General features: G+C 38.5%; 1 protein-coding gene across 2 annotated transcripts; it reads left to right on the top strand.

Annotated features, from left to right (window-relative positions):
- Positions 1–2,294: 2,294 nt before the first annotated feature.
- On the top strand, positions 2,295–10,500 carry tbrg4 (transforming growth factor beta regulator 4). 2 transcript variants are annotated; one of them, XM_061716754.1, is made up of 11 exons: positions 2,295–2,347; positions 3,427–3,916; positions 4,024–4,344; positions 4,715–4,889; positions 5,087–5,244; positions 5,505–5,615; positions 6,368–6,512; positions 8,572–8,811; positions 8,919–9,030; positions 9,158–9,272; positions 9,836–10,500. In XM_061716754.1, the coding sequence occupies exons 2-11, from the start codon at positions 3,497–3,499 to the stop codon at positions 9,935–9,937; spliced, it is 1,899 nt and encodes a 632-aa protein (XP_061572738.1). In that variant the 5' UTR covers positions 2,295–2,347; positions 3,427–3,496; the 3' UTR covers positions 9,938–10,500. The 2 variants fall into 2 exon arrangements, with proteins under 2 accessions (XP_061572738.1, XP_061572737.1); XM_061716753.1 differs by having other exon boundaries at positions 2,295–2,360.
- Positions 10,501–17,610: the final 7,110 nt, after the last annotated feature.

The raw sequence follows: 17,610 nt of genomic DNA, 5'->3' as shown, positions 1-17,610 counted from the left end.
GTTTTCACTTTATTACCGAAGATTTCTAGTGAAGTGGAACAGTTATAACACAGTATCTCTTGTCTGGATATATAAGCATAAAGGCTGAGCTTCATTTGCCTTGAGGTCACAACATTCCAGGGATTCACTTGCTCAATGCCATGTTCTGCTTTGTCATAAGCCAGAGACACTGAGGGGAAGTACAGTAGGAACAGGAAAAAATAGATTCTATATTACATATTATAGTGAGGAGAACAAGGGAGTACTGTATATCCAACCAGAGTGTGGTGGTTCTCACAATGTCAACCAGTTTGATGAAAAGAATGGTGATCATTTCTTGTGGAAGAGGCATATTGGCAGTAACGTCGATCAAATATGGCCCAGCCCTTCAGTTTGCATGTGGATAACATATAACGTTTGAACAAACCTACAATAGTTTAGTTTTCATTATAGCAATTAATTGAACCATGTAACATCCACTGAATGTTTTTTTTAATATAATTAGTTTTAATCTTTACAGTATAATATTAATTTGTAACATTTCAATAAACAGAAACAGGTGTCACAGTCTCTTCCTCCGCTTCCCAACATTTTTATTTCATCAGTCAGAAGTCATCTCCTTAATGTAAGGATCAACTGGGACTGTGGACATAGAACTAGGATGGATTTGTTTCTTCTTAGTTTGTTTTTGATGAAGGATTTCAGTCATCCAGGTCACGATAATCCTCAAAGCCTTGAACAGAAGGCAACTGGACTTTTTTTCTTGTTTCCTCAAGACTTTTGTTTTGCCATTTATCAAAAAGGCTTCTGCTCTTCAGAGCCTGACACCATTGAAGCTTGGTTTGGAAAATAACCTTTCATCACATTTTTCATGTAACAGAAGTGCCTGGGAAACCTAATATCCTAGTGCACAAAAGAACCCTAACCATGTAGACAAACAGAAACCGTGTGTCATCGTCCAGTGCAGCAAAGAGCGAACAGACCTCTATACAGGAGAAATTTAAAACAAGCACTCAATGCATGGCACAATTCAGGGGAACCAGCTCCTCGGGCCAGTGGTCTTCCTGCATCTCAAGGATGAATGACACTCCTTAATGTGCACTTTTAGTCAGAGAAGACAAATGGATCAGTGAATGAGTCAAAGGAGCCATCAATGTTAATGGGAAAACCGACATTATGCATAGAAGGTCACCTAAGGTTTCATCTACCTAATGTTTATAAGACAACCTTGAATGTCCTCCCCAGGTGGTTTCACGTGACCGAAACATCTCAGACTGATAAAGCATATGATACACTTGAATGCTAACCTACAGGAGGAAAGGTTGAGTTGTGAGGTTAAGAAACAAATATCCCAGTTACAATTTATGAGTAAACCTCCTGTCCGTCAGCACTAATGAAGCTTAATTAAGGTTTTTATGATCTCCACTACAATCTTCAAACAAGCCTTCTTGAGGGCTGGTTGTGGGCTGGGGGGCATTCATAACATCTCCTGCTACAGCTGCAATAAATAGACATAGACAGAGTATTACTGAATACAGCAGGGCACAACTGCAGGAACGTATGCAAGTGTGAAGTTAATGTTAATTAATTATACCCACAGGCCTACGCATCCCCAACACACTGCACACTGTCTGTCCTGTCTCTCACTTTTCTAACACAACACATAATACATCACTCACCAAACTGCACTCATCACTGTCCTGCCTTTTTTTTCCTACTTTTTCACGTTCCACTTTCGGTGATCTTAGTCCTCTTTGGCAGAATTTATTTATTTATTTTTATCAATTATATTTCCCTTTTTTCCCCCCTTTACTTGAGGGAACAATAAAATATAGTAGACTGCCAAGAGGGCTGGTGAAGGAAACACCACTCACGCACACACACACACACACACACACACACACACACACACACACACACACACACACACACACACACACACACACACACACACACACACACACACACACAAAACACATTTGTTTGAAGATTAAAATGCACATATATGCTTTATGTTTTACCAAACTTGGTAATATATATGCAGACAAGGGAAGAAAAAAACAAAAACGAAGTTAATGTTAAACAAATATAGCTTATATATAAATAAATAGATGTTTTATTTAGATTAAAAAAACGTTTAAAAAACATTGACATATTTTAACACCTCTAACTATAATAGCAAAAACATTCTTTAATTTTATTACGAAAAAAACAAAAACTATTTTTACACGCTTACATGCGCTTCTTTTTTTCTTAAAAAAAAAAAAAATTTAGCCAATGACAGCTTCGACGGTAGATCACGTGACAGCGTGTGATGACGTCTATTGCCTGCGACGACTGCTTGAGAACACACCACAGACATTTCCATGTGAGAAAATTGGGTAAAATCAGTATTTATACTACAAGTGAGGGGTGGGTGAATATTGCAGCCGGTACTGCTCTGTTTCTATGTGTCTATACTGTGAGTGAGAGTCAATAGCATGTGGAGAAGGAAAGAGACGTTGCAGGTTTGCGGCGTTTCCGCGACAAGGTCAGGATTTAACGTTACGTGACAGGAGCAGCATGATCTGCAGCAGCTACTAAACAATTAGGGTTGCCAACATTCCCTGGAATAACGGAATCGTCCCGTATTTATAAATTAAAGTACGCGCCCGGTATTGAGCTGAAAAGGGACGCACTTTGTTCCGTTTTACTGTAAAGAGTCAAAAAATAGTCATAAAATGCCATTGGAAAATGTCATTGAACTGTTGAGTTCATAAGTTATTTTTTTCTGTTTTACTACAACTGTATCCTACAGTCATGGCCTTTGAGGCACAAATATGTTTACAAGTTTTCTACAGACTTTCTGTTTGCACTTTTGTTATTGCACTAAAAATGTGCACTATTACAGGATGGATGTTCTGCTTGCTTTCTATTGTTTTATATGAATTTATACAATTTTAAGTTAAGCAGGACAGGTTTCTGTTTAAGAAAGATACTTATTTTATTCAGTTCATATTGTTATTTTGTATTAAAGGGAATTGCTGTATAATAATTTGTTTTCCATGTGTTCATGGCATTCAAAAATATGCATCTAATTCAATTCAGGTTCGAGTCAAATAGTTAAAAAATTGTTTCACTCACAAAAAAATTCACCACACCAGGAAGGGTGAAGGCAATCAGGTTGGAGGCCCTGCTGACGAGGTGTCCCTTATTTATTTTACAGGGAGTTGGCAACCCTATAAACAAGTTTACTACAATAACCGAGCTGTTCAGTGCCAGATCACGTGTGGCTATGAACGTGTTTCAGAGTCAAGTACCAGCAGCTTACATAACTTGTGTTTATTCGGTTTAAGAGTTTGGTAACCTAACGGTGGATATCTGGCTAGTCAGCTTATTATCTCTCTATAACGTGTCAACATCTGGCCATAACCGAACTTGATATTACCTCCTGTGACACTCTCATAGGTCTAATGTAGGGTGGTGACACAGGCCACTTTCCTTTCCCACCTGTGGCTCCTGTCCCATCTCCGAGCTGATGGCCTGCCGTCTCCTGGGCAGATGTGGCCGCCTGCTCTGCAGGAAGTCTCAGGCTCCAGCAGCCGTTACAGCCCGCCTGCTTCCGTCGGTGGCTGCACCTCCAGAGGCAACGCGAGCTAAGGGCTGGCCATGGATCACAGAGAGGTCAATGTGTGAAGGAAGGACAATTACCAAAGACGACCCATTTCTGTCCATGCCTACACGCACCCAGCTGGATGATGTGGTGGAAAAGGCAACAGAGCCGGAGGAAGTATTGTCAGCGTGGGAAGAGTACGGAGGAAATGGTAATCAAGCTGCTACTGCCCTCATGAAGTGGACTCAGTTGGTGGTGAAGACAAAAGGCAAGTTTAGAGGACAACAGCCGGAGCTGTTGATGGATCCAAGGCTCCTGGATATGATGAATACCATATCTTATCAGGTAATAAAGCCTTATCACATTGAGGTGGACCAATATGTAAAGTCGGCACCCTAAATGTTATAATTTTTTGAGTTTCATTTTTCCTTTTATCTGTGCCTTCACTCCAGGTGGCTTTGGTGTGGAATAACAATCTCGTGACTGTTTTACGGACTCTTTGGATTATGGGTGTTCCGTCCACCAATCCAGTACTGGGTTCTGTCCAGACAGAAGTCCTGTGGAGGGTCCGCAGGCTGGCATACAAGCAGCTGGGCCACCTAGTAGACTGGGGAGCAACCAGGAAACTACCTCAGGATGTGGCAATAGTGAAATCTGCATTAAAACAACTGGAGCTGCGCTGGACTGAAATAGCTGAGGCTAGAACTGTCAGTGCATTGATCTCCAAAGGAGATCACATGTCGCCTACCTTGATGGACAGACTCGAAGACAAGGTACCACAGTTAAATGAGTCATTCACCGCTTTCATCGTCAGTCCGGTTAAATATTTTGGTCACAACTCCAGTGCACAGAAGCACGGGGCAGTCAGAAACTATGTTATTTGAATGCACCAGACTCTGTGCTGAAGAAATGTAAATATTTAGTCAAATACTTATTGTGTTGGATCAGAGTTTGGGATAGAAAAGGCTAAACTATTGAATTATGTACTTATAATCATGTCATTGAACTGCTTACAGAGAGGTTTACATGATAGTAGAACTATCACAAATGAGACAGTTATTTTGGAAGACAAATCTAACCCAAGCTTGGTGAATGTGGATAAAATTCCCAAATGACACTGACGACCTTCTGTCTATCTTGAAGGCCTTGGAGCTTGCTGAGAGCTTTTCAGCTGAAGACATTCGCAAAGTCTTTGTATCTCTGGCAGCTCAGAGACGCAGAAGTGTCCCGCTGCTCAGAGCTCTGTCCTACCACCTCCTCCAGAAGCCCTCAGCTGAGTTCACCACACCACTCATGATGGACATGGCTTTTGCATATGGTAATGACTCTCACATGTTGGTGAATTTACATTTCATTTTCATATGTATTTTTAAATATGACTATTTAAACCTGAATAATGAATGAGGCAACCTATTATCCTTCACCTATAAAAGAGCAGGTCAGAGGAGATTGTATTACTGCTGGGGAACACTACAAAGAATGAACAGTGACAACTTTGTCTCTGTCCTTCTGTAGGGAAGCTCAATTTCAACCATTCACAGGTTTTTCAAAGAATAGCCAGTGAACTGTTGCCCAGAGTCCCTGAGCTCAGTGCTGCTGATGTCACACGCTGCGCCAAGTCACTGGGCTTCCTCAAATGGCTCCACATCCCTCTGTTTGAGGCCTTTGCTGAGGTCAGTATGAGCAAAGAATCACTATTTTCAGGCTTGGTACCTGTATATGTTATAAATCTGTGTTTTATATGAATTCATAACATTGAATTCACATCAATAACACTATGTTTTCATTTACATGTTGTACATGTTATAATACCATTATATCGCCCGGCCCTAGTCAGTAGTTCACAAGACTGTTTTTATCAATGATCTTGGATTCACTTGGTATTATCTTTTTTCTTTTTTTTCTGCTTTCTCCCTCTATATGTCTTCATTAGCATTACACAGCGAACAGTCACAAGTACAGCACCCTCCAGCTCTGCAATCTGCTAATGACTTTTGCCAGATTGGACTTCCAGCCCAGCAAAAGTGAGGAGTTTTATAGCAAGGTAATAAGCACATTAAAGGTTGTTTTTCATTTTGCACAGCTGGATCCAGAAACGTTGGGATGCTGTGTAAAATATTAACAAAAATGCAATGATTTTCAGATCTCATAAACACACATTTACAGTAGAACACAGAGTAATAACAACTGTTAAACCGATGAAATTAACCATTTCAACAAAAAGGGAAATGTATTTGATGGCAGCTACACGTCTCAAAAGCTTGGACTGTGTAGTATCTTCTCTACTTTTAACAAGACCATTTTGATGATTTCTGTTTTGGCGCCAAATGGTAATAGAAACAATGTAAATGAGTAAAAAGTAATGATTCGATCTCTTATTATGTCTTGTCTCTGAAACAATGTACTTAAGGAGACTCCTTCGAGCCGTTTTTGTAAGTAACATAAAGTAATTTATTTAAGTCATATCCAGGTTACGTTAGTTGTTTCTGTCTCAGCAGCTCTACCAGATGTTGCTGTGTTGGCCTGAATCATTTTTATTTAGTCTAAAAATATATTTATTCTGCAGTCTAAGTTTGCCATCGAGATATTTTTCATGAAATGCTAAAATGACTCTCCCACTTTAGGGATTTGACAGGTCTGATGTGTTCTATTGTGAATACAGTAGGGTTTTATGAGGTTTGCACACCATTGCATTCTGTTTTGATTTGCATTTTCCACATCACCCCAACTTCTTTGTAATTACAGTTGTATTTTATACCTTAAATGTATTTTCTTGTGTCCCATTTTGCATCAAAGGCTCACGTTGTGTTGGAGAAATCTCTTGCCGGCCTGGAGCCTTTTCTGCAGACAGACGTGGTTTGGTCTTTATGTGTGCTACAACAGGCCAAGCCTCAATATTTCCCCCTCGTTATTCAGCAAACACATGTTGCCAAACTGGCGGGTAAGATGCCTGCGTGCGTGTGTCCTTTCTTCTTTATACTTTACTGTTTTTGATTTCAAATGCATAAAACATAGATTCACATCTTGGATCAGTACAGTTGACTTCAAAAGTGTTACAAAATACAAATATACAGGAATTTAATTACCACATCTCCAAGTTTGTAGTTTCTTAAAAACAATATTGATTGTGGAATATATATTGATTGATTTGTTTTGGTGATTTTGTATTGAGGGGGAGGATTTTTTATAAGCCCTTCAGGCTTCTTTTCCTCTCCTGCACAAATTATTTGTCCTTGTATGATTAAAAAAAATAAAATAAAATAAAATACTGTTGTCATTGTGCAAATAAATAAATACATTAAAAAAAAATATAGGTTTAAAACATTAAGGTATTAAGTTGTCATGCAGTGGACAGAAAATTGGCGATGAACACTTGATATTTTTTCACTAACCTTGAACAGAGCTTTATTAGTTGAAAAGTAACTGCAAAAATGATGAAGACAATAAAAAATATTTAGGTATGTTTCTTTAAAAAGTTGACTTGTGAGTGATCAGAAGGAATGAAATCAGGACTAGAGAACCCAGCTGTGGATTGTTAGACATGGTGGTAGAAAGGTAAAGCAGCTGAGAGGTGGCTTGGATGATTGCTCCAGAGATAGAGGAGATTTACAATATACAAACTCAGTTTTTAGCCGGATGATGGACTTGGCGACCTGTTCTGGGAACAATCTGCATCTGGCCCTATGACTGCTGGGATAAGATCCGGCTCTCGGACAGCACTGACCGGGATAAATTAGGTTTAGAAGATGGATGAGTGGACCTGAGTTTTCAGACCATTACAGAGTGTGAGTGATGCAGCAGAATAAGAGAGCGAGGAAGACATTTGGAAAGAAAATGCTCAGGAAAGCAGCAGCTTTTGGAGATTTCTGTCCATTCAATGTGGATCTTGATTGAGTTTTTTGAGGAAAAAGCCAAAGTAGAAATTTTAAACGGACCGCTCTGAGGTCTGATAGAGGGTAGCATCATACATTTTGGCACGTCACTTATAAAATGTTGTTGAACCTGTGTTAGTAAGGAAATCATTAAATCTATTAACCACCTGTTCAGTTAATACTGAGGCCCTTTTTACAGTTCTGACCTGAATCCCACAGAGCACCTTTGGGATGCCAGGAAGAGACAAAATAGCAACGTATCAGTGTTGTAGTGATTAAAACCCAGATTCCAAGCTGAAATGTCATCAAGCATTCATTTAATGTGAGGGATGATGTTTACTGTACCTGTAATCTTTAGTGCAGCTACCTCTGGGTGTATGAACCTTTTTCTGTTAATGTAGATGTAAGTAACATTTGTTTGATCATTCAAAAAAGACTTAACTTTTTCTATTCAATATCACTTCCATGGGCTAGTATTATAATTATTATAATTTTTTTATTATTAATATTGTTTTTATATATATATATATATATATATATATATATATATATATATGTGTGTGTGTGTGTGTGTAACTTGCATAAATATCCTGTTGAAATTATTTTAAAAAACACATACATTTTTATTATTTTTGAATGAAATGTAAAGGATAAATAACTGTGTCACATGATATTATTTAAATATTTGAAGTCCTGAAGCCTTATTATTGTTTCCAAAAGGTCTGAAGGCTCAGTGGGTTTTGTTACCTTGTTTATGTCTTTTTGTCTTTGTGTTTAATTTTTTTTCTTTTCCAGTCCATTTTCTTTGCATTAGCCATTCTGATACTATCACGCCCCAGTCATTAAGCCACAGACCAGAAGCTGTTTTGTGTGAGACTGTGGGCCTGATCTAGTTTTCTCTGGCGTTTGAGCTTTTTTAGGGCTGACTGCCAAAATCCCTCCCTGGCTCTGCAGGGGGCAGCACAGCACCAGCACATTAGATTCACAGTCCCGTTTTCACCTTGAGACGGAACAGTGCCTTTATTGGCACAGTATTCTTGGAAGGGTTGTTGAAGGGCACTGGTGCGGGTCATTTGCCAACATGTGTCAACATGCATCTGTCTTTTTTTTTTTTTCTTCTGTTTTTAGTGGGAACGCCAGTTCGAGTGGAGAACTATAAACTGAAACTGTTGCATATTGCTGCAACTCTTCAGTTGGATCCAGGCTCCTCAGATGCTGCCTCCTTTCCCAGTGTCCTGTCTGTCCCAGCCAGCAGCTCCTCCCCGTCTGCCCTGCAGAGCAGTGTAAGAGAAACGTTACAAAGTTTGGTGGGAGGGAAGACTGAGGCCCTTCGCACTGGTGTTGAAACAGTTTATGGATGGACTATTGGTAAGTGAGCAATGTAGTCAACAAATATACGGTTAGACTGGAGATCTCACACATGAATTAAACTTTTAGGAGATTATTTTTATGACGTGTCTGTTCTTTTCCATCAGATGGTGAGATTGTGGTGGATTGTGATAATAAACCTATTGACCTGTCAGTGCTGAAAGCCCCTCATTTACCAGGCGGAGGAGGTGATCAGGATTTGCCCGTGGGGGCACGGAGGTGAGTCATAGAGAAGAATCATGAGAGTTTTGCTTGTTAAAGATTTATTTTTGCTTTTTTGCATTTGAATATCAACAGTTTCTCTTTCATTGTTTTTATACTATTATCTGTTTTTTTTTTTTTTAAGGCTGGCTTTCCTGGGTTGGGAATTTCCCAATTTTGGCTCCAAAGGTAGAGAACTTCTGGGACGTTTTGTCATGTTGAAGCGACATCTTCAGTTGGCCAACTTCATCATAGTAGAGGTAAGGAGAGGCAAGGGATGGACGAAGCCAGCACCTTGGCAGTGTTTGTGTTCATTGCATCAGTTTTTCATCACACACTTGCACACTAAAGCCCGCTGGAATCGGAATCGCCCAGTGAGTTGTTTGCTGTGATAGTGAACGTTGTTTCAGTGAGCGGAGGTAGAGAAGCAGCTCTGCATCTGACAGGCTATGGGCCTGCACACAATGGACCTAATATTCTGGTAGAGCTGCAAATCAGGTGGGCCCTGCTGCAGTCTGCGGTATAAATAGAGCCCCAGCCGCAGCTCTGCCTCATCTAGGCCAATCTAAGCTCCGTCTTTTTCTCATCTAGGACAAGCTCCTTAGCTACTAGAAGCACCAATTTCCTATCAGCTTTGCAGTGTTGCAGGATATTTAAAATAATATCTTGAGACTTTAACCACGATTATGTGCTTTTTTTTTCCATGGCTTGTCTCTTTAGTGTATGATGATAAAATGGGTTTTTACATCACTTTCTTTCACTTCAGCTGATTCATTGACTGGGTCATGAAATATGGAAAAACTGTCCTTTTATTCTCTTTCAGGTGCCGTATTATGAATGGCTGGAGCTGAAGACCGAGTGGCAGAAACTGGCCTACCTAAAAGATAAAATGGGGAAGGCTGTGGCTGAAGACATGGCCAAGTGATCTTGGCGACATTTGCAGGCTCAGAGCTCTACCCAATCAAATGGGACCACAGGGAATACACACATCCACCCACGTTCACACACCGAATGGAGCAGCATCGCAAAGACAGAAAAAAAAAAAACCTAAACAAAACATATTTTCACTCTGGTTCCCTTGGCAACATGTGGGGCTTTCCCTGTTTCCATGGTGATGACAAGTAAGACTTCTGGAGACAGAAATAAGCAGAACAGTGAGATGAAATGATCAGAGAATAAGTCGCTGCATCTGTGGGTGACTCGTCGGAAGAGAAGAGCTGGTGTGGGCAGTTGTTTCCAAATTATGCTTGATATTGAGATTTGAATAAATATAAGTAACTTATGTCAATATGTGTCAGCTTAAAATGTAATAAACAGATTTATTGTCATTTTTTTCCCTCTGTATTTTGATTCTGATTTGGGTGGGGAGGGGGTTATACCTTAGTGATATTCAAACAGATGGCTGTTTCTGAGTGTTTCAGTTGTTTATTAAGTTTTTCTTTTTCATTAAATGAGCTTTGATTTGTAGAAGGATCCAAGAATCTTCAATTCACTTGTAAATGTCTTGTCTTTCAAGATTGATTGACGTTTTGAGTTCATGGCTATGTGTGTGCTTTAATATCCTCGTGCTTGTGGGAAGCACTGGCATGAAGAAACAAGGGCAAGATAAATACTGCTGACCTGAAACTGCTTACACAACTTCATGGGCAGCTGCTCTCAGACAGCACAGACTCTTAAGAGCCACAATAAATAAGGCTGACAATCTCAAACAAAGGCACTAGAAAGGAACTAGAACCAAAGGATAGGATAAATATGGTAAATGAAGCAACAGAAAAGGAAATGCACCATTAGCTTTTTTTCTGATAAGCTGTCACATGATCTGCAGGCCTCCTGCCTGATTCATGATTGTCAGATGATCGATTGCTGGACTGCTGAAAGCAAGTCTTACTTGCACTTCCAGTATTGCATTCGTGATTATAATATCTCTTGTGATGAGTTTGCTGTGTGCAGATTGAGTCAATATTTCCTTAAAAAAAGCAAACGATAATCCGTTGTGGCACAATGGTCATATTTGTGTATATATATATATATATATATATATATATATATATATATATATATATATATATATATATATATATTTGTTCAATTCTGCCACAAGCTCCCGCCTGAAACACAGACAGGTTACTTCTGAAAACAGAAACATCCTTTTCTGATAAACATTATTTAGCTTTGACTCTAATCAGTAGCTATATTTGTAGAGGTTGTGAGGTCTGTACTGAGGCTATAAGATAATATCCAGTACAGCAGAAATCTCCTCTGCTGAGCTGGCACTCTTGTCATGGGAAGTTTTGGGTTGCCATGGAAACTACAGTTGCTGATCTTTTTGATAATTTGCTGTTTTCCCTTTATGGTTCCTGGCATCTATTTTTTCCCCTAAATTTGTCAAAAATAAAAGTCGAGAACAAGCATTTTTAAGCATTACAAAGAATTCAATTATTTATTTTGTTCACATTATTATTTTGTTGTTTTCCAATAAAAAGTAATTGGCACCAAACTTGGTCCATAGTTTCCTAATCAGTGAAACGACTTGTGCAAGTGAAATGACCCATAGGAGGCACTATAATAAGGTGGTTCACATTTTGACTGGTATCTCCAGAATGACATAGGCTATATGACATGGGAAAAAAAAAATAATAATAATAACCACGGCCATTCCTGCTTTTTAAATTTTCCAACTATTTTCAAAAAACCTTGAAAGCCAAATAAAAAAAATATGCTTCTAGGTGTTTGACCCGATTCGCCCTAACTAAGGCGTACATTATCTACAAACAATACTGGTGAAAGGTTTTTCATACTTCCGTGCATTTTAAAGTGATAAACTAATCAAATTTGATTTCTTGACCAATTATAACTAAAAGGCCAGTATCTTCCAACTGCAATGCTCAAACGTAATCAAACATGGTACTACATAGATGACAGTTTTTGGACGCTTCTGAAAGTTTGCAGAGATCCAACAGTCGGGGGCACTACAGTTACCACAATTTCAGTGTCTCAAGAGCCACTTAATATAGAAATATGAAATTTGATCTGCTCACACTTAGTGGACGTCATATCCTTGATGGCTCATCCATCAACATGCTGCCAGCTGCCAATCACATTTGGTGATGAAAATGGGTGATCTTCATGAAACTTCATGAGCTCATTCACAGACATAGAAGTTATGTCCAAAACATGGTACAAACCGAGGGGCTGCTGTTACATTGTAACTCATAAATCAGCTAACTCAGATGGTGGAACAAACATTCTTCTTCCTCATTTTCCATGGAAAACACCAGATCCAACACACCCATAGCGATCCATTTCTGTTCTAAAAAATTGTAGCCATCTTTCTTTTTTAATGCACTCACACACACACTAATTGAAGGAACGCAATTAAATGAGAAATACATCTTGGGAATGGTGGGAAAGCTGGGGATGCTGGGACCTTCCACCCTGCACACCACATCTTCCTTTTTTTAATGCATTCAAACACATTCCAAAACAATAACACAAATTCAAAATGAATGTGTGTGTGTGTGTGTGTGTGTATATATACAGTACTCGAGTTGAGGGGGGATGAGGGGGGATGGCATCCCCCCTGAAATAAAAATAAAACTGCCATCCCCCCTTTCCATCCCTTATGTCATTTCATCAATGAATGGGGTATTACTGCTATTTCAACATTTAGAGTCATCACCAGAAAAATAACTTATTTGACAATTTTCACCTGTTTCAAGTAAATTTTCACTTGAAATAAGTAGAAAAATCTGCCAGTGGGACAAGATTTATCTTCTCATTACAAGCAAAAAAATCTTGTTCCACTGGCAGATTTTTCTACTTATTTTAAGTGAAAATCTACTTGAAACGGGTGAAAATTGTTGTTTTTTCCAGTGATGAGTCTTGTTTTAAGTGTGATGAGATTTTTTTTTACTAAAATCAGACATTTTAACTAGAAATAAGACAAATATTCTTGTTAAGATTGTGAGTTTTTGCAGTGATCCATTTTACTTATTCTGTGAAGGACAGAGTCATATTGATAAGTTCAGAAAACTGTTTTTTATTTTTGTGTTTTGATGTATTTGATGTAAGCCCAGTGGATATTTAAAGCTTACAGAAGGCTGAATTTAACTGCTGCTATGTCATTCCTGCAGTATTTCTGCAGGTGTTTTGGTCAGTGCTCTTTTTTGTAATATATTATATTATTTGTAATCAGCACAAATTATCTGTCCCCATATGATACAATCCACCATCCCCCCTGATTTTTTTTTACAACTCGAGTACTGTATACAGTATATATATATATATATATATATATACAGTATATACATATGTTACATGTTATATTTGTATGTATGATCATACATACATGCATGCAAACGACATTCAAAAAGACCTGCATCCATCTCTCTCTCTCTTACACACACACACACACACACACACACACACACACACACACACACACACACACACACACACACACACACACACACACACACACACACACACACACACACACACACACACACACACACACACACACACACACACACACACACACACTCTGTGTCTGCCTTATGTTGGCATGTCTGTCTTTTTTTATTTACTGCAACACATTTGACCACCAAGACACATCTCCCAGACATTACAGCAGTCACCAAACTACACACTCTGCAGCCATCACTGTCTTGTCTTTCTACCAGTCTTGTCTTTTCGTGTTTTATTTTGGTGATTTTAGTCCTCTGTCAGAATATGGATCCAAATATGAATAAAATATTTTACACTAGACTGACTGACTAGAATAGAGTAATGGTGAAGGACCCACACACTCACACACAGTCACACGGTTCAAGAAAACTAACACCTGCTGCGATATTAAAATGCAAGGTTTTTACCAAATCATGGTACTAACCACTAATATAGACGGATTTTTTATTCTTTTTAAATCTACCATGTTTTGGGAAATTCATCTGAAGACTATGTTATCAAAAACTTTTTTTTCTGGATTTTCATGTTTTAAATTGTTTAAAAGTAATGTCCATATTAAATCTATGGATGTGGCCCAAAGCTGCTTTTAGGCCTATATATGGTAATACAATTATTCAAACTTAACAAAATCAATAAATCTAGTGATGTAGGAGGTGATACAACTCACACATGTTAATATCTCAAGAATAAATCGAGATAAAAATCTCACATGTGGTAAATTGGATGAACTGATTGCTGGTGGAAGTCGTGCATCCTTGGGTTGTGCCCAAGTAATTGCTGCGTGCATCTATAATTGTGGATGGTGTTTAAATATCCACATATTCGAATAAACTCTGGTCTATATAGTAAAACTCAAATTCCTGCTTCCATTAGTAAAAAAGAAGAATTTCAAACAGACAAATGCAAATCTTCTGTTGACATATTAAAGGACAGTCTGTAATTATGGTGCATCACAGCATGACAAGCCCTTTTTGTCGGGCATCCTCTGTGGGAGTAGATTCATGTACATTGTTGATTACAAAGCTGACTAATCCTGCAACACAATTTTCCTCTTACTTCTATTTGGTCCTTTTTGTTATCAAAAACATTTTTTTTATTATGTCTAACAATGGAACCTGGTGAATGTGATATAACGAGGCATTTTAAAGGGGACCTATTATGAAAAACACGTTTTCTCTTGCTTTAACATATATAAAGTGGTCTCCCCTCAGCCTGCCAACTCAGAGAAGGAGGAAAGCAACCAAATTCTGCAGTGTCTGTACAGCCGCCCGGATGATCCATCCAGTGTGATGTGACTTCTACGAGCCGTTCAGATTCTGCTCCCTTTCGTTACGTAACCAAAATGCGATTTACATAGGTCGGCCTCCGCTGCGTGAAACCACGCCCACAACTAACTCCACCAGCCGGAGCTTCCGCCATTTTTTCGTAGCGGTGTATCGCGTCATCGCGTCAGGCAGCCAATCAGCACAGAGCCTCATTATCATAGCCCCGCCCACTCAGAATCCCGCATAGATAATGAGGTTAGAGAATGGGAAGATAAAGACATGGCTCAGAGGCTGAATTTCTAATTTATTTTGCAAAAACAATCAAAAGCTTGTTTTTTAAGACATTCAAGGCCTGTTTAAAATAGGTATTCGATGCCATAATAGGTCCCCTTTAAGTCATTTAATTGCATCTTGACTTCATGATTGCAGACACACAATGAAGTTAAAAATCACTGGTGATTAAATTCATTTTCAATTTGTAAATTGCCCTTTGGTCAGAGGGTATAACTGAAAGCCAGAAAACCTATTTAAAAACCTCTAGTTTTATAAAAACATTTGTGATTTGATTTTCATACGTTTCAGAGTTGCAAGGCAGAAATTAGGACAGCTAAAGAGTTGATTCTGGATTTACAATAATCTAGAAATGCTATCAAAATTCTCCAAGGTTCTCCAAGGCTGAATTCTTGGACCGCTGTACACAAATGGTATAGACTTCTTGTAGGATCAACCTTACTTGTGATGAATGATAATCACAGCAAACGGCATTTACAATAACTTTTTTTGTTTGGCAGTAAATACATCTTTGGATTCTATTTAATGTCTTGTGATTTAGATAGATATTCCAAGTTTAGACGAAAGCTACCACTGCACAAAACTGGTAAACGATAAAGTGCCGGACAAAATTTAGGCTAAGTCATGCTTTCATCTCCATCTACCTCCGTTTAAAAGGTATCTGTTGAAGTTGTTTAAAAATCATTATTGTGTTGCTGTAATTCACTCAGTAATGTCCTCATCTAAATGATGGAGGAATCATTTTATTTTTATTGCATACTTTAAACTTGTTTTGGTCTGTTTGAAATTTGTTTATACCCGCAAATCCACACACACTTTACAGCATGAATCTCCAGTTGCCGATCAAAGGAATATTTTGGTAATAGACACATAACCTGGCATGTAAAGCATTATGTCAACAACACAGTCGGGTGCCTATGTAATCATTATATTAAAAAGTAATATTCTCAGCATAAAACATTTTTCTGGATGTACGGTGCCTGCTCAGCCGGTAACATAAAACTGCAATGTGGAAAATGTCAGTAAAATAGTCTGCAATAACATGTATTTTGTTGTGTAATATATATATATATATATATATATATATATATATATATATATATATATATATATATATATATATATATATATATATATATATATATTATATTTATATATTATATTATACAAAGGATTGTTTCATGTTTTTATTCTTGATTGTGTAAAACAGGTATCTCTTGAAAATAAGACTGTGTCAATGAGTCAATGAGACTAACTTTGATAAATAAATAAGAAAATGGAAGTGAAAAATCGCAGTCTCAAAGTTTAAATATGGTTTGATTCTTATGCTTGGGATTCAGATAACTGTCACCAAAGACCCATCTGGCCTCCTTATATGCTTTGAGTCAACTTTGTGTTGTGGGTGCTTCACTAATATGTTTTCATCAGTCCATATGGAAAGGATTATGGTGATTTAGTATGCATTTTGTTGCATTTGCGAAAGTTGAAGAGGGTTCCTAAATAAACAATTTGTACTGTCCCACTTTTGACACCTTTCTGTTTCTATACCAAACCACTGGTATAGTGGTCTGGTACACTTAAACTGGAGCTACAAACACTGCAGTCTATTAGGTGACTGACAAAGGATCATCAAGTATGCAAAACATAGTAAAAAAAAAAACAACCCAAAACCCAAAACATGATAACATGACAAATGCACTGTTGATAACCAAGAAGTGAAGACTGTTTCTTTTAATCCAGAAACAATCGTTGCACAAATAGGACTTGGTGAGGAACGAGGAAGTATTCTGATGAATTGGTAAGGATAACTGCTGAAGGGCTCCAGCAGAAGGTCAAGTAGTGCCAGGATAGATGTAAGAAGCTGCAGAGCAAGAACGGAAACTTTCTATGATAAAACCTGATTAACATGCTATGACATGGCAAAAACGCAGACAGGGCTGTATGTGCTAAGTCATTGATGAGCCCTTAAGTAGTGATTAGTGTTAACTTTGTATTGAAAATGGACATAAAGGAGTCTTCACATGAGTCTGTGGTAAGTATGGTAACACGAATGTGTATGGAATCGTGATTATGCTTTTGAGTTTCACGTCTGCCCCTTTTGATTCGCTTTCTTTTTTCATTTCCTAGAATCCCCCACCTTTTCCCCTTATCTCCATATGACTCTTGTTTTTGCATTACTGGTTCTTCCCTTTAAGGGTGGGGGCAGCACTGAGAGATGAGCACAATTTTGCTGACATCATCTCCCAAGATCCAGTCATTGCTTGGCTGGGAGCTAAAGGGGGGAGAGGGCTACAGGGAGGATGAAATGTAGAGAGGGGGAGGGAGGAAAGCAGGAACTGGGCATTAAGAGAGAATACTGCAGCTCCCTCTCAGATTGTGCACACACATACACACATATTCAAATGAATGGCATCATGAGCCTTTAAAACACACGCCCACAATGGTAGCATCACTGTGCTGCACCACAGAAAAGGACCAGCCTTTGCTCCTATCTCCCTCTCCCTCTTTCTCTCGCTTACTGTCTCATTCTGTCTCACACATGCAAACGCACACGCACATATATAGAGAGACACGT

The sequence above is a fragment of the Cololabis saira genome, chromosome 3 (assembly GCF_033807715.1).
Source record: "Cololabis saira isolate AMF1-May2022 chromosome 3, fColSai1.1, whole genome shotgun sequence".
Classification (NCBI taxonomy): domain Eukaryota; kingdom Metazoa; phylum Chordata; class Actinopteri; order Beloniformes; family Belonidae; genus Cololabis; species Cololabis saira.
Note: the sequence above shows the minus strand (reverse complement) of the source record. Positions and strands in the feature narration are given on the sequence as shown.

Bases quoted from the DNA above. Each gene is read 5' to 3' on its own strand.
- tbrg4 (XM_061716754.1), top strand. From the start codon at position 3,497: ATGGCCTGCCGTCTCCTGGGCAGATGTGGCCGCCTGCTCTGCAGGAAG. The intron at 5,616-6,367 runs GTAATAAGCACA...TTTGCATCAAAG, and splicing joins GTGAGGAGTTTTATAGCAAG to GCTCACGTTGTGTTGGAGAA. The intron at 9,031-9,157 runs GTGAGTCATAGA...TTTTTTTTTAAG, and splicing joins TTGCCCGTGGGGGCACGGAG to GCTGGCTTTCCTGGGTTGGG.